Below are 20,782 nucleotides of genomic sequence, written 5' to 3' on the forward strand. Positions count from 1 at the left end.
AGCACACCTGCCAGTCTACTTAGCTGCAGCCGAGGCTGATGACGGTATCACACAGATCACAGGGAACGAGTCTACACATTGCCTCCTGCGGACCTGATTCACACAGCAATGTATTTCAATGGGCCGGTTTCCATCGTCTCTGCATGATGAAAAAATCTGCACGGCGGTGTTGTCAGTTTCTGCACACTCCATGCGCGTAACGCGGATCGCATGTAATGTATTTGATAGGAAATCCATGTGCGTTGTAAAGGGGCACTATGGCGAAAAATTGTAAAATTTAAAATATGTGCAAACATATACAAATAAGAAGTACGTTTTTTTTCCAGAGTAAAATGAGCCATAAATTACTTTTCTCCTATGTTGCTGTCACTTACAGTAGGTTGTAGAAATCTGACAGAAGCGACAGGTTTTGGACTAGTCCATCTCTTCATAGGGGATTCTCAGGGATTTATTTCTTTTCAAAAGCACTTAGTGAATGGCAGTTTCTCTGTCCAACTGCCAAAAAACTGTGTGGTGAGCAGGGAAGCTGGCCAGCATCATTGTTTAAATCCTGTTCAAGGAATATCTTTATAAAGAATAAAAGGCTTGCTGAGAATCCCCTATGAAGAGATGGACTAGTCCAAAACCTGTCACTTCTGTCAGATTTCTGCTACCTACTGTAAGTGACAGCATTATAGGAGAAAAGTAATTTATGGCTCATTTTACTCTGGAAAAAATGTACTTCTTATTTGTTTATGTTTGCACATATTTTAAATCTATTTAGAGCTATCTATTTAGAACACATGTGTCGAACTCCAGGCCTGGAGGGCCAGATCCATGCCAGTGTTTAGGATGGACTGAGAAAGAGAGGAATGTGTTCTACCTGATGGACCACACCTTTCCTGATTCAGACCCATCAATTCATTTGAGCTGTGTCAAAAATGTGCGAGGACCTCGGCCCTCGTAGGACCGGTTTGACATCCCTGATTTAGAACCATGATAGCGAACAGAACGATTTATTCAGCACCACGTAGAAAATGCATTTCATGAGCTCCAATCACTTCACTGAGAGACACGGGATCAGCAGGACAGCTGGGCACAGCTTAAAGTGGAAACAAGTCAGCCTTCATGTCCTCCTCACTAGAGGGTGATTAGAAGTGGGCAGGGAGAAGATTAGATTGACTTCCTCGGGCTTCTTCCAGCCACTAGGATTGATCAATGATATGCAAATATACAGTACATAAATTTGTATGCAAATACATGCAACTTGAAAATGGACCAATCAATTTAAACCTGGGTGGGACTTGAATGGTCCATTTTCAAGCTGTGTATATTTGCATACACATTTACATAAATTTGCATTAACTCGGAAATATATGCGTCTCGATCATTCCTACCAGCCTCTAGCAGTCTATGAGGTCCCTATGTGCAGTTCTGCTGCCCTCCAGGGTGCCGCTATTCCCGACTACAGCTGTGGCTGGGGATCATACAGAAAGGACAGCGGCACCCTGGAGTGCAATGGAACTACAGCGAGGGACCAGACTGGCCCCAGGTAAGTACATCTAATCTTTCCCGCCCACCTCAGGTGTCTTTCAAGGTTCACTGAAATCAACATTCATGAGACTATCGTGGAGGTTTCTAAGCTTCCAGATATACAGCATACATTGCATGTGTAAATAATGCTTACCTGGCGAGCCCAGCAGGATCTGCACAATGTCTTCATAGAGGATGAGAGTGGCAGGACGCTCAGGAAGGAGGTACAAGCTGATGGAGGCATACACTGCAGCAAGAGAAAAGACAGGAAAGCGTCAGTCTATCTTATTGCAGCAGACGTTCCCCAGCGGTCAGCTGGTGAGTCACACAAACACCACAAATAGGGCGGAGCTGATGTTATGCTACAGCATGTCTTCTTAACCAGGGGTCTCAAACTTCGCGGCCCGCGGGCCATTTGCGGCCCGCGATACAATATTTTGTGGCCCCAGGGCCCCAGAGCTTGTAGGGGCCCCCAGTGGCTACAAGAGGAAAAAAAAAATTTTCAAATCGGCCTTATAGTTTTTGAGAAAATCGATTTTAAAGTTGCAAAGGAAAAAAATACACATTTAAAAACCCGCCGACTTTAATGGTTAATAGCAAATCCACCTTAAATGCTAGAAACCCTACATTTGCAGGATATGTTAAGGAGATCATTAGGAATAAGAGGAAAAAACAATTTTTCAAAAAGACCTTATAGTTCTTGAGAAAATCGATTTTAAAGTTTCGAAGGAAAATAGTATACTTTTAAATGCGGTAAATGTCACTTTTAGTAGCAAGCCTAACGGTAGTGTAATTTTACATGTATCAAAAGAAAGAGCAATACATTTCCTGACAGAGTTTCCAGGGGGTCCATACGCAGCCGCAGCGCTTTGGCCAGGGATCGCTATACAGCCGTAATATGGCTGTATGAAGATTCCGGGCATTTTTTCCTATTTTCCCAATTTTTTTTTTTTATGTTTAGAGTGGGCGGGCAGAGGCGGCGATCCGCCGCGATTGACGTCAGGAGGGGCAGAGCTGAAGCTGAAAGCTCTGCCCCTTCCAGGAAATGCCGGCGGATTGCCCCCGGGGCGATTTGGGGGCTCTGCAGCCCTCGTTTTGCGGCGGGGACACGTGAACTCCCTTATGCGGCCCAGCCTCATCCTGATTTTGCCTCCTGCGGCCCCCGGGTAAATTGAGTTTGAGACCCCTGTTCTTAACAGTGTCTCACTTTGTATGATGGCTTCGCACATTGACTGGGTTTTAAACAATCCCAAGATGGAGCCAAAGGAAAAAGGGTGATAATTGGCTTCTGTTGTTGCAAAAAAACAACAAACCTTGACTAGATTATCGGGGAGGGGTATCTGTGTGGCTGATACTGTGGTGAAACCCCTCCCAAAGTGTGATGTCATAACCAAGGTCATGACAGTTTCCTTTCTGTGAATCTTGTTGCATTGTGGGCAATAACGTCTGTTTTCCATTGTTAGTGGGAGTGGTTATAGGTAATGGCTAGTTGGTGCTGTCTACTTTCTTCTCGTCTGCCAGCAGTAAAAATGATGACTTACCGGCTCATTGTGGATCAAACAGCATGAATTAATTACATGGCTAATATCAATCATTGCTTAATCTCTCTTCTATTTTTTTACTTCTGACTTTTCAATGTATTGAGTTATTTTTTTTTCCCTGCTACTATTTTTCAGCAAAGTTCCTCTATAAAGACAAAGCCATTCTCCAAAGATAAGCAGTGTATACTTGTTGGCCTTCCCATTGTGTTTACAGTTATATAGGTTTGCTATTGTATTGTATTGCAATTAGCCCTAGAAAGTCCTCCAGTCCGTGGCAAACTCTGCATGCGTGGCCCAGCCACACGCCCACTGCCGCAACATTCACGTTGCCTTTAGCGTTCTGCGCAGGAGCTGAACGCTCCCGGCAATGGGAGCAAGACACGGGAGTGCACCTTGGCGGACTGCGTCTGCGCCGACTGGCCCCATCTGGAGGATTTTTCGGGGGCCAGTTGCAGGCAAACAGAGAGCGACAAGAGGACGCTGTGGGAGCAATCATGCCGGAGGGGGCTGGAGGAAGCCCCAGGTATGTATATTTTATGGCAGGGGCCCAATCTCTGGTACACTTTAAAGCGGGATTGTCACCATAAAAATCTAATTTCAGCAGCAACTGGTCTGAGTGTATTAAGTGATAAAGATGCTAATCCTGCATTCAAAACTGTTTCTGCTGTTGTGATTTGGAGTTATCACATACTTTAGGAGCACTGGCCCTTTAATAGTTGTTGCCAAACAGATGCATGCTGGGGGTCTTTTTATCTATAATATATTCCTCCTCTTCCCTTTATTTCCCTGCCTAGCTGCTTATCTGAAACACGATCCCCTGCTCACTTGTGTTTACAAGCAAGGCTGAGGCGACTCAGTGATTGGAGGAGAAAACCATAAAAAAAGTAAAGGGCAGAAATGACATCAGGATTTAGCCTAAACTGTGGGCAAAAGAAATGGCCCCCACCAGGAACAGAATTCTCTTCATTTACTATATAACATCCACTGAAGTCAAAACAGTGGACTGTACAATACATGTGTTATGTAAGTAGATCAAGTATTTATCTACCTATATATGTGTTTTTTAAGCCACACCCCTGATCACGCCCCAGCCACACATACTATAAAGATATCATAAGAAAAATATGTTGTTTTATAATTCAAACCACACTGGTCCTTTCTATCCTGGTTCATTTTCCTTCATATTAACATTTGAAAATAAGAAATATATCAGCTTAAAAGATGTAAATAAAGTTTAGAGTCAAAAACATTTTTTAGTAGAGAAATATATATATTTACATAGAAAGAGGGACAAAGTCCTGAAACAGGGACAAAGGAGGAGGAAAGAGGGACAGAGGGACAGGGCTCCCAAAGAGGGACTGCCCCTCCAAAAGAGGGACAGTTGGGAGCTATGGCTTTAAGAACTTGGACTTCTAGGTGTTGGGGTTTTAGTTTAAATTCTAAAAATGAGAACAGACATGTAAATGAAGCAGAACGTTGTCACTGATGACCTCTGAACATCTGATAGAGGCTGCAGGACAACTGTAGTGAGAGGTACAGTATATGGAGGCTGCCATATTTATTCACCCTTAAGCAATACCAGTTGCCTGGCAGCCCTGCTGATCTATTTGGATGCAGTGGTGTCTGAATAACATCAGAAACAAGCATGCAGCTAGTCTTGTCAGATCCGACATTAATGTTGGAAACACCTGATCTGCTGCATGCTTGTTCACGGGCTATGGCTAAATGTATTAGAGGCAGAGGGTCAGCAGGACAGCCAGGAAGCTGGTATGGCACAAAAGGAGAAAAAAACATGGCAGCCTCCCTACAGTTGTCCTTTAATTCCCTATTAGTACTCTTGCAAGTGATCTAGTGAAGCATCCCAATGAGGATATATACCGGTTTTGGGTGAATACAGCTCTTGGCTCCCCATTGCCCTGCTCCCTGCCTGTCCTCAGCACACGGACAGATCCCATCTCTCCCCACTGCCCTGCTCCCTGCCTGTCCTCAGCACACTGACAGATCCCATCTCTCCCCACTGCCCTGCACCCCGCCTGTCCTCAGCACACTGACAGATCCCATCTCTCCCCACTGCCCTGCTCCCTGCCTGTCCTCAGCACACTGACAGATCCCATCTCTCCCCACTGCCCTGCTCCCCGCCTGTCCTCAGCACACAGATCCCATCTATCCCCACTGCCCTGCACCCCGCCTGTCCTCAGCACACTAACAGATCCGATCTCTCCCCACTGCCCTGCTCCCCGCCTGTCCTCAGCACACAGATCCCATCTCTCCCCACTGCCCTGCTCCCTGCCTGTCCTCAGCACACTAACAGATCCGATCTCTCCCCACTGCCCTGCTCCCCGCCTGTCCTCAGCACACAGATCCCATCTCTCCCCACTGCCCTGCACCCCGCCTGTCCTCAGCACACTGACAGATCCCATCTCTCCCCACTGCCCTGTTCCCTGCCTGTCCTCAGCACACAGATCCCATCTCTCCCCACTGCCCTGCTCCCCGCCTGTCCTCAGCACACTGACAGATCCCACCGCTTCCCACTGCCCTGCTCCCTGCCTGTCCTCAGCACACTGACAGATCCCATCTCTCCCCACTGCCCTGCTCCCTGCCTGTCCTCAGCACACTGACAGACCCCACCGCTTCCCACTGCCCTGCCTGTCCTCAGCACACTGACAGATCCCATCTCTCCCCACTGCCCTGCCTGTCCTCAGCACACTGACAGATCCCATCTCTCCCCACTGCCCTGCTCCCTGCCTGTCCTCAGCACACGGACAGATCCAACCTCTCCCCACTGCCCTGCTCCCTGCCTGTCCTCAGCACACTGACAGATCCCATCTCTCCCCCCTGCCCTGCTCCCTGCCTGTCCTCAGCACACTGACAGATCCCATCTCTTCCCACTGCCCTGCTCCCTGCCTGTCCTCAGCACACTGACAGATCCCACCGCTTCCGACTGCCCTGCTCCCTGCCTGTCCTCAGCACACTAACAGATCCGATCTCTCCCCACTGCCCTGCTCCCTGCCTGTCCTCAGCACACTGACAGATCCCATCTCTCCCCCCTGCCCTGCTCCCTGCCTGTCCTCAGCACGCTGACAGATCCCATCTCTCCCCACTGCCCTGCTCCCTGCCTGTCCTCAGCACACTGACAGATCCCATCTCTCCCCACTTCCCTGCTCCCCGCCTGTCCTCAGCACACTGACAGATCCCATCTCTCCCCACTGCCCTGCTCCCTGCCTGTCCTCAGCACACTGACAGATCACACCGCTTCCCACTGCCCTGCTCCCTGCCTGTCCTCAGCACACTGACAGATCCTATCTCTCCCCACTGCCCTGCTCCCCGCCTGTCCTCATCACACTGACAGATCCCATCTCTCCCCACTGCCCTGCTCCCCGCCTGTCCTCAGCACACTGACAGATCCCATCTCTCCCCCCTGCCCTGCTCCCCTGCCTGTCCTCAGCACACTGACAGATCCCATCTCTCCCCACTACCCTGCTCCCCTGCCTGTCCTCAGCACACTGACAGATCCCATCTCTCCCCACTGCCCTGCTCCCCTGCCTGTCCTCAGCACACTGACAGATCCCATCTCTCCCCACTATACTGCTCCCCGCCTGTCCTCAGCACACTGACAGATCCCATCTCTCCCCACTACCCTGCTCCCTGCCTGTCCTCAGCACACTGACAGATCCCATCGCTCCCCACTGCCCTGCTCCCCGCCTGTCCTCAGCACACTGACAGATCCCATCTCTCCCCACTGCCCTGCTCCCTGCCCGTCTTCAGCACACGAACAGATCCCATCTTTCCTCACTGCCCTGCTCCCTGCCTGTCTTAAGCACACTGACAGATCCCATCTCTCCCCACTGCCCTGCTCCCTGCCTGTCCTCAGCACACTGACAGATCCCATCTCACCCCACTGCCCTGCTCCCTGCCTGTCTTCAGCACACTGACAGATCCCATCTCTCCCCACTACCCTGCTCCCTGCCTGTCCTCAGCACACTAACAGATCCCATCTCTCCCCACTGCCCTGCTCCCTGCCCGTCTTCAGCACACGAACAGATCCCATCTTTCCTCACTGCCCTGCTCCCTGCCTGTCCTCAGCACACTGACAGATCCCATCTCTCCCCACTGCCCTGCTCCCTGCCTGTCCTCAGCACACTGACAGATCCCATCTCTCCCCACTGCCCTGCTCCCTGCCTGTCCTCAGCACACTGACAGATCCCATCTCTCCCCACTGCCCTGCTCTCTGCCTGTCCTCAGCACACTGACAGATCCCATCTCACCCCACTGCCCTGCTCCCTGCCCGTCTTCAGCACACGGACAGATCCCATCTCTCCCCACTGCCCTGCTCCCACGCCTGTCCTCAGCACACTGACAGAACCCATCGCTCCCCACTGCCCTGCTCCCCGCCTGTCCTCAGCACACTGACAGATCCCATCTCTCCCCACTGCCCTGCTCCCTGCCTGTCCTCAGCACACTGACAGATCCCATCTCTCCCCCCTGCCCTGCTCCCCTGCCTGTCCTCAGCACACGGACAGATACCATCTCTCCCCCCTGCCCTGCTCCCTGCCTGTCCTCAGCAAACTAACAGATCCCATCTCTCCCCACTGCCCTTCTCCCTGCCTGTCCTAAGCACACTAACAGATCCGATCTCTCCCCACTGCCCTGCTCCCTGCCTGTCCTCAGCACACTGACAGATCCCATCTCTCCCCCCTGCCCTGCTCCCTGCCTGTCCTCAGCACGCTGACAGATCCCATCTCTCCCCACTGCCCTGCTCCCTGCCTGTCCTCAGCACACTGACAGATCCCATCTCTCCCCACTGCCCTGCTCCCCGCCTGTCCTCAGCACACTGACAGATCCCATCTCTCCCCACTGCCCTGCTCCCCGCCTGTCCTCAGCACACTGACAGATCCCATCTCTCCCCACTGCCCTGCTCCCTGCCTGTCCTCAGCACACTGACAGATCACACCGCTTCCCACTGCCCTGCTCCCTGCCTGTCCTCAGCACACTGACAGATCCTATCTCTCCCCACTGCCCTGCTCCCCGCCTGTCCTCATCACACTGACAGATCCCATCTCTCCCCACTGCCCTGCTCCCCGCCTGTCCTCAGCACACTGACAGATCCCATCTCGACCCCCTGCCCTGCTCCCCTGCCTGTCCTCAGCACACGGACAGATCCCATCTCTCCCCACTGTCCTGCTCTCTGCCTGTCTTCAGCACACTGACAGATCCCATCTCTCCCCACTGCCCTGCTCCCTGCCTGTCCTCAGCACACGGACAGATCCCACCTCTCCCCACTGCCCTGCTCCCCTGCCTGTCCTCAGCACACGGACAGATCCCATCTCTCCCCACTGCCCTGCTCCCTGCCTGTCTTCAGCACACTGACAGATCCCATCTCTCCCCACTGCCCTGCTCCCAGCCTGTCCTCAGCACACGGACAGATCCCATCTCTCCCCCCTGCCCTGCTCCCTGCCTGTCCTCAGCACACGGACAGATCCCATCTCTCCCCACTGCCCTGCTCCCCTGCCTGTCCTCAGCACACGGACAGATCCCATCTCTCCCCACTGCCCTGCTCCCTGCCTGTCTTCAGCACACAGATCCCATCGCTCCCCAATGCCCTGCTCCCTGCCTGTCCTCAGCACACAGATCCCATCTCTCCCCACTGCCCTGCTCCCTGCCTGTCCTCAGCACATTAACAGATCCCATCGCTTCCCACTGCCCTGCTCCCTGCCTGTCCTCAGCACACTGACAGATCCCATCTCTCCCCACTGCCCTTCTCCCTGCCTGTCCTCAGCACACTGACAGATCCCATCTCTCCCCACTGCACTGCTCCCTGCCTGTCTTCAGCACACTGACAGACCCCATCGCTTCCCACTGCCCTGCCTGTCCTCAGCACACTGACAGATCCCATCTCTCCCCACTGCCCTGCTCCCTGCCTGTCCTCAGCACACTGACAGATCCCATCTCTCCCCCCTGCCCTGCTCCCCTGCCTGTCCTCAGCACACTGACAGATCCCACCGCTTCCCACTGCCCTGTTCCCTGCCTGTCCTCAGCACACTGACAGATCCCACCGCTTCCCACTGCCCTGCCCCCTGCCTGTCCTCAGCACACTGACAGATCCCATCTCTCTCCCGCTGCCCTGCTCCCTGCCTGTCCTCAGCACACGGACAGATCCCATCTCTCCCCCCTGCCCTGCTCCCTGCCTGTCCTCAGCACACGGACAGATCCCATCTCTCCCCACTGCCCTGCTCCCCTGCCTGTCCTCAGCACACGGACAGATCCCATCTCTCCCCACTGTCCGGCTCTCTGCCTGTCTTCAGCACACTGACAGATCCCATCTCTCCCCACTGCCCTGCTCCCTGCCTGTCCTCAGCACACGGACAGATCCCACCTCTCCCCACTGCCCTGCTCCCCTGCCTGTCCTCAGCACACTGACAGATCCCATCTCTCCCCACTGCCCTGCTCCCAGCCTGTCCTCAGCACACGGACAGATCCCATCTCTCCCCCCTGCCCTGCTCCCTGCCTGTCCTCAGCACACGGACAGATCCCATCTCTCCCCACTGCCCTGCTCCCCTGCCTGTCCTCAGCACACGGACAGATCCCATCTCTCCCCACTGCCCTGCTCCCTGCCTGTCTTCAGCACACAGATCCCATCTCTCCCCAATGCCCTGCTCCCTGCCTGTCCTCAGCACACAGATCCCATCTCTCCCCACTGCCCTGCTCCCTGCCTGTCCTCAGCACATTAACAGATCCCATCGCTTCCCACTGCCCTGCTCCCTGCCTGTCCTCAGCACACTGACAGATCCCATCTCTCCCCACTGCCCTTCTCCCTGCCTGTCCTCAGCACACTGACAGATCCCATCTCTCCCCACTGCCCTGCTCCCTGCCTGTCCTCAGCACACTGACAGATCCCATCTCTCCCCCCTGCCCTGCTCCCCTGCCTGTCCTCAGCACACTGACAGATCCCATCTCTCCCCCCTGCCCTGCTCCCTGCCTGTCTTCAGCACACTGACAGATCCCATCTCTCCCCACTGCCCTGCTCCCTGCCTGTCCTCAGCACACTCACAGATCCCACCGCTTCCCACTGCCCTGCTCCCTGCCTGTCCTCAGCACACTGACAGATCCCATCTCTCCCCACTGCCCTGCTCCCTGCCTGTCCTCAGCACACTGACAGATCCCATCTCTCCCCCCTGCCCTGCTCCCTGCCTGTCCTCAGCACACTGACAGATCCCATCTCTCCCCACTGCCCTGCTCCCTGCCTGTCCTCAGCACACTGACAGATCCCATCTCTCCCCCCTGCCCTGCTCCCTGCCTGTCCTCAGCACACAGATCCCATCTCTCCCCACTGCCCTGCTCCCCTGCCTGTCCTCAGCACACTAACAGATCCCATCTCTCCCCACTGCCCTGCCTGTCCTCAGCACACAGATCCGATCTCTTCCCCCTGCCCTGCTCCCCGCCTGTCCTCAGCACATGGACAGATCCTATCTCTCCCCACTGCCCTGCTCCCCGCCTGTCCTCAGCACACGGACAGATCCCATCTCTCCCCACTGCCCTGCTCCCTGCCTGTCTTCAGCACACTGCACACTGACAGATCCCATCTCTCCCCACTGCCCTGCTCCCTGCCTGTCCTCAGCACACTGACAGATCCCATCTCTCCCCACTGCCCTGCTCCCTGCCTGTCCTCAGCACACTGACAGATCCCATCTCTCCCCACTGCCCTGCTCCCTGCCTGTCCTCAGCACATGGACAGATCACATCTCTCCCCACTGCCCTGCTCCCTGCCTGTCTTCAGCACACTGACAGATCCCATCTCTCCCCCCTGCCCTGCTCCCTGCCTGTCCTCAGCACACGGACAGATCCCACCTCTCCCCACTGCCCTGCTCCCTGCCTGTCCTCAGCACACGGACAGATCCCACCTCTCCCCACTGCCCTGCTCCCTGCCTGTCCTCAGCACACTGACAGATCCCACCTCTCCCCACTGCCCTGCTCCCTACCTGTCCTCAGCACACGGACAGATCCCATCTCTCCCCACTGCCCTGCTCCCAGCCTGTCCTCAGCACACTGACAAATCCCATCTCTCCCCCCTGCCCTGCTCCCTGCCTGTCCTCAGCACACTGACAGATCCCATCTCTCCCCACTGCCCTGCTCCCTGCCTGTCCTCAGCACACTGACAGATCCCATCTCTCCCCCCTGCCCTGCTCCCTGCCTGTCCTCAGCACACAGATCCCATCTCTCCCCACTGCCCTGCTCCCCTGCCTGTCCTCAGCACACTAACAGATCCCATCTCTCCCCACTGCCCTGCCTGTCCTCAGCACACAGATCCGATCTCTTCCCCCTGCCCTGCTCCCCGCCTGTCCTCAGCACATGGACAGATCCTATCTCTCCCCACTGCCCTGCTCCCCGCCTGTCCTCAGCACACGGACAGATCCCATCTCTCCCCACTGCCCTGCTCCCTGCCTGTCTTCAGCACACTGCACACTGACAGATCCCATCTCTCCCCACTGCCCTGCTCCCTGCCTGTCCTCAGCACACTGACAGATCCCATCTCTCCCCACTGCCCTGCTCCCTGCCTGTCCTCAGCACACTGACAGATCCCATCTCTCCCCACTGCCCTGCTCCCTGCCTGTCCTCAGCACATGGACAGATCACATCTCTCCCCACTGCCCTGCTCCCTGCCTGTCTTCAGCACACTGACAGATCCCATCTCTCCCCCCTGCCCTGCTCCCTGCCTGTCCTCAGCACACGGACAGATCCCACCTCTCCCCACTGCCCTGCTCCCTGCCTGTCCTCAGCACACGGACAGATCCCACCTCTCCCCACTGCCCTGCTCCCTGCCTGTCCTCAGCACACTGACAGATCCCACCTCTCCCCACTGCCCTGCTCCCTACCTGTCCTCAGCACACGGACAGATCCCATCTCTCCCCACTGCCCTGCTCCCAGCCTGTCCTCAGCACACTGACAAATCCCACCTCTCCCCACTGCCCTGCTCCCTGCCTGTCCTCAGCACACGGACAGATCCCACCTCTCCCCACTGCCCTGCTCCCCGCCTGTCCTCAGCACACGGACAGATCCCATCTCTCCCCACTGCCCTGCTCCCTGCCTGTCTTCAGCACACTGCACACTGACAGATCCCATCTCTCCCCACTGCCCTGCTCCCTGCCTGTCCTCAGCACACTGACAGATCCCATCTCTCCCCACTGCCCTGCCTGTCCTCAGCACACTGACAGATCCCATCTCTCCCCACTGCCCTGCTCCCTGCCTGTCCTCAGCACATGGACAGATCACATCTCTCCCCACTGCCCTGCTCCCTGCCTGTCTTCAGCACACTGACAGATCCCATCTCTCCCCCCTGCCCTGCTCCCTGCCTGTCCTCAGCACACGGACAGATCCCACCTCTCCCCACTGCCCTGCTCCCTGCCTGTCCTCAGCACACGGACAGATCCCACCTCTCCCCACTGCCCTGCTCCCTGCCTGTCCTCAGCACACTGACAGACCCCACCGCTTCCCACTGCCCTGCTCCCTGCCTGTCCTCAGCACACGGACAGATCCCATCTCTCCCCACTGCCCTGCTCCCTGCCTGTCCTCAGCACACGGACAGATCCCACCTCTCCCCACTGCCCTGCTCCCTGCCTGTCCTCAGCACACGGACAGATCCCACCTCTCCCCACTGCCCTGCTCCCTGCCTGTCCTCAGCACACTGACAGATCCCACCTCTCCCCACTGCCCTGCTCCCTACCTGTCCTCAGCACACGGACAGATCCCATCTCTCCCCACTGCCCTGCTCCCAGCCTGTCCTCAGCACACTGACAAATCCCACCTCTCCCCACTGCCCTGCTCCCTGCCTGTCCTCAGCACACTGACAGATCCCATCTCTCCCCACTTCCCTGCTCCCTGCCTGTCCTCAGCACACTGACAGATCCCATCTCTCCCCACTTCCCTGCTCCCTGCCTGTCCTCAGCACACTGACAGATCCCATCTCTCCCCACTGCCCTGCTCCCTGCCTGTCCTCAGCACACTGACAGATCCCATCTCTCCCCACTGCCCTGCTCCCTGCCTGTCCTCAGCACACTGACAGATCCCATCTCTCCCCACTGCCCTGCTCCCTGCCTGTCCTCAGCACATGGACAGATCAAATCTCTCCCCACTGCCCTGCTCCCTGCCTGTCTTCAGCACACTGACAGATCCCATCTCTCCCCCCCTGCCCTGCTCCCTGCCTGTCCTCCGCACACTGACAGACCCCACCGCTTCCCACTGCCCTGCTCCCTGCCTGTCCTCAGCACACGGACAGATCCCATCTCTCCCCACTGCCCTGCTCCCTGCCTGTCCTCAGCACACGGACAGATCCCACCTCTCCCCACTGCCCTGCTCCCTGCCTGTCCTCAGCACACGGACAGATCCCACCTCTCCCCACTGCCCTGCTCCCTGCCTGTCCTCAGCACACTGACAGATCCCACCTCTCCCCACTGCCCTGCTCCCTACCTGTCCTCAGCACACGGACAGATCCCATCTCTCCCCACTGCCCTGCTCCCAGCCTGTCCTCAGCACACTGACAAATCCCACCTCTCCCCACTGCCCTGCTCCCTGCCTGTCCTCAGCACACTGACAGATCCCATCTCTCCCCACTTCCCTGCTCCCTGCCTGTCCTCAGCACACGGACAGATCCCACCTCTCCCCACTGCCCTGCTCCCTGCCTGTCCTCAGCACACTGACAGATCCCACCGCTCCCCACTGCCCTGCTCCCTGCCTGTCCTCAGCACACTGACAGATCCCACCGCTCCCCGCTGCCCTGCTCCCTGCCTGTCCTCAGCACACTGACAGATCCCATCTCTCCCCACTGCCCTGCTCCCTGCCTGTCCTCAGCACACTGACAGATCCCACCGCTCCCCACTGCCCTGCTCCCTGCCTGTCCTCAGCACACTGACAGATCCCACCGCTCCCCGCTGCCCTGCTCCCTGCCTGTCCTCAGCACACTGACAGATCCCACCTCTCCTCACTGCCCTGCTCCCTGCCTGTCCTCAGCACACTGACAGATCCCATCTCTCCTCACTGCCCTGCTCCCTGCCTGTCCTCAGCACACAGATCTCATCTCTCCCCACTGCCCTGCTCCCTGCCTGTCCTCAGCACACTGACAGATCCCACCTCTCCCCACTGCCCTGCTCCCTGCCTGTCCTCAGCACACTGACAGATCCCACCTCTCCCCACTGCCCTGCTCCCTGCCTGTCCTCAGCACACTGACAGATCCCATCTCTCCTCACTGCCCTGCTCCCTGCCTGTCCTCAGCACACAGATCTCATCTCTCCCCACTGCCCTGCTCCCTGCCTGTCCTCAGCACACTGACAGATCCCACCTCTCCCCACTGCCCTGCTCCCTGCCTGTCCTCAGCACACTGACAGATCCCATCTCTCCCCACTGCCCTGCTCCCTGCCTGTCCTCAGCACACTGACAGATCCCACCGCTCCCCGCTGCCCTGCTCCCTGCCTGTCCTCAGCACACTGACAGATCCCATCTCTCCCCACTGCCCTGCTCCCTGCCTGTCCTCAGCACACTGTCAGATCCCATCTCTCCCCACTGCCCTGCTCCCTGCCTGTCCTCAGCACACTGACAGATCCCATCTCTCCCCACTGCCCTGCTCCCTGCCTGTCCTCAGCACACAGATCCCATCTCTCCCCACTGCCCTGCCTGTCTTCAGCACACGGACAGATCCTATCCTGCCAGTGATGCGCAGAGGGTCAGACACTCTCACTGGACCATTGTTTGCATTTTTCTCCCTTCCTCACCCTCAGTCTGGCAGGATGTATGCCTCTTCCTGTCTTCTTATCCAAGGTCACACGATAGCATTCATTAACATTTCTGTCACAGTCCTCTTTTATCATCTTGCCCAGTGCTCTTCCTATGCCTCTATTCACAGCGCCGCTCCCCCCACATATGATATCATGTTGTCTTCTATACTCATCTTGCTTATCATATTGACACATCAGCCAGTCGGGAAGCCTTCCGCTTCCCTGACCGTCCTCTGCATTCAGCGAGGTCACGGAGGGGCATGCTGCTTGTAGCTGCTTACTGGGATGCCGAGAACAGCTTATCGGCAGGGCACACAGCACAGCCATCAGTGGCTGTAATTGCTTAGATTGGGGAGGGCATTTTCCTCCTCACAGCTGTAATTGGAAAAGCCCTTTAATCACACAGATTCCGATAGCAGACAGGAGAATGGCATATCCCCTCCGCATACGAGAGGAATCGGCGCCGGAGACTTGGGCGCAGGATACAGCCGGTATATGGCTGATTCTGCTGCTGCACAAGTCCCGGCCGTATTAAAGAGAAACTCCAGTGAAAATAATGTAACAAAAAAGTGCTTCATTTTTACAATAATGATGTATAAATGATTTAGTCAGTGTTTGCAAATTATAAAATCTTTTAAATCCCTGATTTACATTCTGACAAGGAGAACGATTGCTTTTTGAAGCAGGTGTGCTAGCCTAAAACTTCTTTGAACTACTGACTTTTGTGGTGCTTGGGCTTAGCACCATCTAGGCTATGCACCCACATCTTAAGGGGTAAGGTGTGCCACAACCACAGTGTCTATACGTTACATTCTGACATGGTGACATTCTTACTGCTGGAAGGTGATGTAGCTGCTGCATGCTTTTTTGGCAGTTGGAAACAGCTGTAAACACCTATTTCCCACAATGCAACATGGTTCCCAGACAGGAAACTGCCAGGAGTACCATGGTCCTCAGAGTTTCCTGTGGGAGGGGTTTCACCACAATATCAGCCATACAGCGCCCCCTGATGGATGCCGAATTATTATGTTTTAAAAGCAACTTTAGCTCAGTCTTCTGACGGCGCTGAAGTTACTCCCTGTGCCCTGCTATAGATGTAATTCCTGTTACAGCCTATGGTGGCGCCGGCTGCGCCCAAGTCTCCTGCACTGGATTAAGAGTGTTCATATCCCCTCCACCCAAATCTGCTTTGCTGCCTCAATGTATCACACTGGTGCCCATACATCTAGTATTTTATGGGCAGATCAACTAAAGGGGCCCATACACTGGTCAATTTCAGTCATTGATCGATCAGAAATTGATTCTATCACATTCCCCATTCGATTGATTTGTGGCCGATTTCGCAGATCCATGGCCCATAGAGTTGCATTGGATCGATTGGTCCAATAATGCATTTAGATCGATTTCCAATTGATTTCATTCTGAAATCTATTAGAAATCTGTTCCTAGGGTGTGCCACACATCAGATAGATTCCTTTTAGATTCGACTTGACAGGTGTCTGACCGAAATCTATCTGATAGTCGAATCTGCTGCAAATCTATAAGCGTATGGCCCCCTTAAAGGACTTACGAGGCGAAATAGTCCAAAAAAAGTTAAATACCTGCATGAAATATCAATGCACGGAGGGAGCCGTCCGCGCCTTCCGTAGCTCAATGTGCCCCCCGGGCCAGTCCCGACCCCACAGCCCGGGTCGGGCTCTCCTTCCTTCACTAAGATGGCCGCCGGAGCTGGCCGCGGCTGCGCAGTCCGCATATGCGCGAGTGCGGCTGCGCAGCTCTAGGGCCTTCCCCCCGATCCACGCAACAGGAGATGGTCTATAGCGTGGATCGGGGGGGGGGGGGGGGCCTAGAGCTGCGCAGCCGCACTCGAGGATATGCGGCGCCCTCCGTGCATTGATATTTCATGCAGGTATTTAACTTTTTTGGACTATTTCGCCTCGTAAGTCCTTTAACCCTCCTGGCGGTACGCAGTTTTGGTGACTGCGTCCGCTGGAGGGATTTTTTGAATAAAACTTGTTGTAATACTTGTAGCTAGCACTAGGCTAGCTACCTGTGTCCCCAAAGTCCCCCAGCACCTCTCTGATCCCCCCGATCGCCGCCGTTTATATTTACCCAGCCGCTATCCCGCGAGAGCCGCAGCCTCCCCAATCAGCTTCAGTCGACGCTATGGCGACGATCGGACATGACGTCAGACGCCATGACGTCAAGCGCAGTCCCAATCCTCCCCATAGCGAAGCCTGGAGCTGATTGGGAGGCTGCGCCATCGCAGGATCCCTGGGGGGGTATGTATTGCGGTGGCGATCGGAGGGACTTGGGGGACACTGGTAGCTAGCCTAGTGCTAGCTATAACTATTACAAAAGTTTATTACAAAAATCCCTCCCGGGGCCATGTAATCCTCCGCGGCGGCTGCCCCGAGTGTAGGTTGGGGTTACCGCCAGGAGGGTTAAGAGACAAATCTCTATGTGATCCAATCTGATCAAAGAGAGATCTGTCGGCTGACCATACACCATAGGTCGATTTCCGATCGATTTCAGCATGAAGTCTCTCGGGAATTGCCTTTGTGGCACTGCTGCAGCGGCTCCCGGTTCCTTCCATTGTCCCCCCCCCCCCCCCAGCACCACCATGTGCATGCATCACACATGTCACATGGTATATGTGACATGTGTGATGTCACACACACGTACCGGGTGACGCTTGGGGGAGACACTGGAAAGGACGGGGAGTCGCCTCAGCTGGACAGGAGAGATATACAATGCATGGGCACCAGAGTGGGGGAAATTGGGGGACAGCAGCTGGGGGTCCATCATGTACATCGCAATATCACACGCAGTTATCGCCGTGCACCAAATTAACCACGTAGGACCGAGATTTCTTTCAACTTGCTCGATCAATACATTTGACCAATTTCAGACCAAAATTGGTAGAACTGTCAATCAGGCATGCTTGCTGGGCCACCAATTTTCATCTGATTCAATAAAATTATCAAATCGGATGGCCAATCCCGCGGCAATATTGGTAGGTGTATGGCCAGCTTTACTGTACTTATAATTAAATGTGCTTTATATACATGAAAAAGGATCCGTATCAATACTGCAATATGCCTGCATTTATTTATTCTATCCTATTTTTAAGATACATCAACCCCAATATGAACAGTATATGCTACTACAGCTTAAAGCGGGATTGTCACCATAACAATCAAATTTCAACAGCAACTGGTCTGAGTGTATTAAGTGATAAAGATGCTAATTCTGCATTCAAAACTTTCACAACTTTTTCTGCTGTTATGGTTTGGATTTATCACATACTTAAGGAGCACTGGCCCTTTAGTAGTCCGTGCCAAACAGTTGCATGCTGGGGGTTCTTTTTATCTATAATATATTCCTCCTCTTCCATTTATTTCCCTGCCTAGCTGCTTATCTGAAACACGATCCCCTGATCACTTGTGTTTACAAGCAAGGCTGAGGTGACTCAGCGATTGGAGGAGAAAAGAAAAAAAGTAAAGGGCAGAAATGACATCAGGATTTAGCCTAAACTGTGGGCAAAAGGCATAGTTCCCACCAGGAACAGAATTCTCTTCATTTACTATATAACATTCACTGAAATCAAAACGTGGACAGTACAATACATGTGTTATGTAAGTAGAACAAGTATTTATCTACTTATATGTGTTTTTTTTTCCCTGGCATAGTATGGCTGATCCTACTGCTTTAAAATGATAATACATTAGCTGCAGTATTTGCTTATTCCTGTTGGAATAGTGTGCTTTGAAACCACCGCCAGCGCTCCTACACATCCCTCTAATGAAGTACTAATAATAACATTTACAAATTGAGGGAGTAAGGGGCTACTGATGATTATTGTAATGTAAACAATGGCAGTGACAAGCCTGTATTTAGAAGAGAACTAAAAATCACTGAAGTAAGTGCAATACATTATTGATCAAAGCCATGTCATGCACTCTCTTAAGTATAGCACACCAACAATTTAAAGGACATCTGAAGTGAAAATAAACTGATGAAAAAAACATTTGTATCTATCCACCTTCTCCTAAAAATAACTTTTTTAGAGATCTCATGGTTTTATTTTATATTTCAATCTAGTTTTAAGTTTTTACTGTTTCATTGTCTCTGCTCAATGACACCTTCATTGCAGGATGCCAGTGCTAAAATCTATGAATTATTGACCATTTTTATCTCTTTCCTGCTCCGGGAAGCCATTTACTGACAGGAAAGTGTTTTATGGCTGTAATTACTTATCAGTGAGGGTTATGCTATAGTCCGACCCGGTCCCAACCTGGATGGGTCTACATGAAAAGGGCGCCGGTAAAAAAGGGCGCCTGGTGGAGCCCATATATATACCAACTTCGGCTACAAAAAAGGCGCCTGGTGTAGCCCATATAAACTTCGGCTACAAAAAAGACGCTTGGTGTAGCCCATATAAAAACTTCGGCTGTGCTAATTACTATTCCCCCTCCAGGCCACCATGGATAGTGGGGGAAATGAAATAATTCGGCTTCCAGCGCTTGTAGCCTATATACAAACTTCGGCTACAAAAAAACTCCGGGATGTGTTAATTACTATTCCCCCTCCAGGCCGCCATGGATAGTGGGGGAATGAAATAATTCGGCTTCCAGCACTTGTAGCCCATATAAAAACTTCGGCTACAAAAAAAAGTCAATAATATGGGCTACAGAGGGGCACCTTACTGTAGCCGAAAAAAATATGGGCTACAAAGGGGAGCCCGCTTCTAGCCGAAAACCTTGTAGCCGAAAAAATATGGGCTACAAAGGGGAGCCCGCTTGTAGCCTATATCAAAACTCGGGCGCCCTTTTCTACACCTTGTAGCCCATATTTCCAGAAATAACATTGATGTCTATGGCGGCGCCCTTTTCATACAGGCAGCTCGGGCGCCCTTTTCAACCGATCCCACCTGGATAGAATCTGTCACTTGCATACCTGATGTTTAACTCTTTCAGGCAGAGAAAGAAAAAAAGGAGCACAGCATAGTTATTTGTGTGCTAGGCACTGTACATACACATGTCTATCTCATCATGTCACATGTCACTTCAGGTATCCTTTAACCTCCTTGCCGGTTTTCCCGACCTGAGCTCGGGGTAGAAAAAACAAGCTATTAGCGGTGATCCCGAGCTCAGGTCGGGGTAGGCATTGCAGAGGTTTACTTGAAGTTGTGGAGTCCCGCGCGCGATCTCGCTGCGCAGCGTGACTCCAGCCTCTCTCCCCGGCAGTGTGGGGTCTTTCCCTGGCCGCCGGGATCCCCCATGTCCCCGCTATTCTTCCGGGGACCCGGCAGCCAGTTGGAGCAGCGCAGCCGTGGTGGTGGCAGCAGAGCGGTGGTGGCAGCGTGACGTCATCGGGGGCGGAGCTAATATTGAAAACGAACTTCTCTATATTAGAGAAATATAGAGAAGTTCGTTTATATGTATATTAGCGCCATCTTGTGGGCAAAGAGAAAACTGCAGCCCAGGAGCCCAGGAAGGTAAATTTTTGTTTATTTTGCTGCAGATCTCCCTGCCAGAATGATTTTTTTCAGGTTTTAGGGTCTGAAAGAGTGAAAAAAAATTGCACCGCTTTTAGACCCTAAAATCTGGAAAGAATCAGACCGCCAAGGAGGTTAAAGAGGTACTCCAGTGAAAATAAAGTAATAAAAAAAATGTGCTTCATTTTTACAATAATTATGTATAAATGATTTAGTCAGTGCTTGCCCATTGTAAAATCTTTTAAATCCCTGATTTACATTCTGACATTAATTACATGGTGACATTTTTACTGCTGGCAGGTGATGTAGCTGCTGCTTGCTTTTTTAGGATTTGGAAACAGCTGTAAACAGCTATTTCCCACAATGCAACAAGGTTCACAAACAGGAAATTGCCAGGAGTACCATGGTCCTCAGAGTTTCTTGTGGGAGGGGTTTCTCTTTAAATGTAAAATTATCACTTGCATAAC

At 53.4% G+C, this 20,782-nt stretch overlaps 1 protein-coding gene across 3 annotated transcripts in view; it reads right to left on the minus strand.

Annotated features, from left to right (window-relative positions):
- FAM171A2 (family with sequence similarity 171 member A2) overlaps positions 1-20,782 on the minus strand; it is a 96,047-nt gene that overhangs the window by 15,106 nt on the left and 60,159 nt on the right. For all 3 annotated transcript variants that reach the window (XM_068262285.1, XM_068262286.1, XM_068262284.1), the window contains exon 3: positions 1,667-1,759. In XM_068262285.1, the coding sequence (XP_068118386.1) occupies positions 1,667-1,759 (93 nt within the window). The remainder of the gene's footprint in view (positions 1-1,666; positions 1,760-20,782) is intronic.

The sequence above is a fragment of the Hyperolius riggenbachi genome, chromosome 12, assembly GCF_040937935.1.
Source record: "Hyperolius riggenbachi isolate aHypRig1 chromosome 12, aHypRig1.pri, whole genome shotgun sequence".
Taxonomy (NCBI): Eukaryota; Metazoa; Chordata; class Amphibia; order Anura; family Hyperoliidae; genus Hyperolius; species Hyperolius riggenbachi.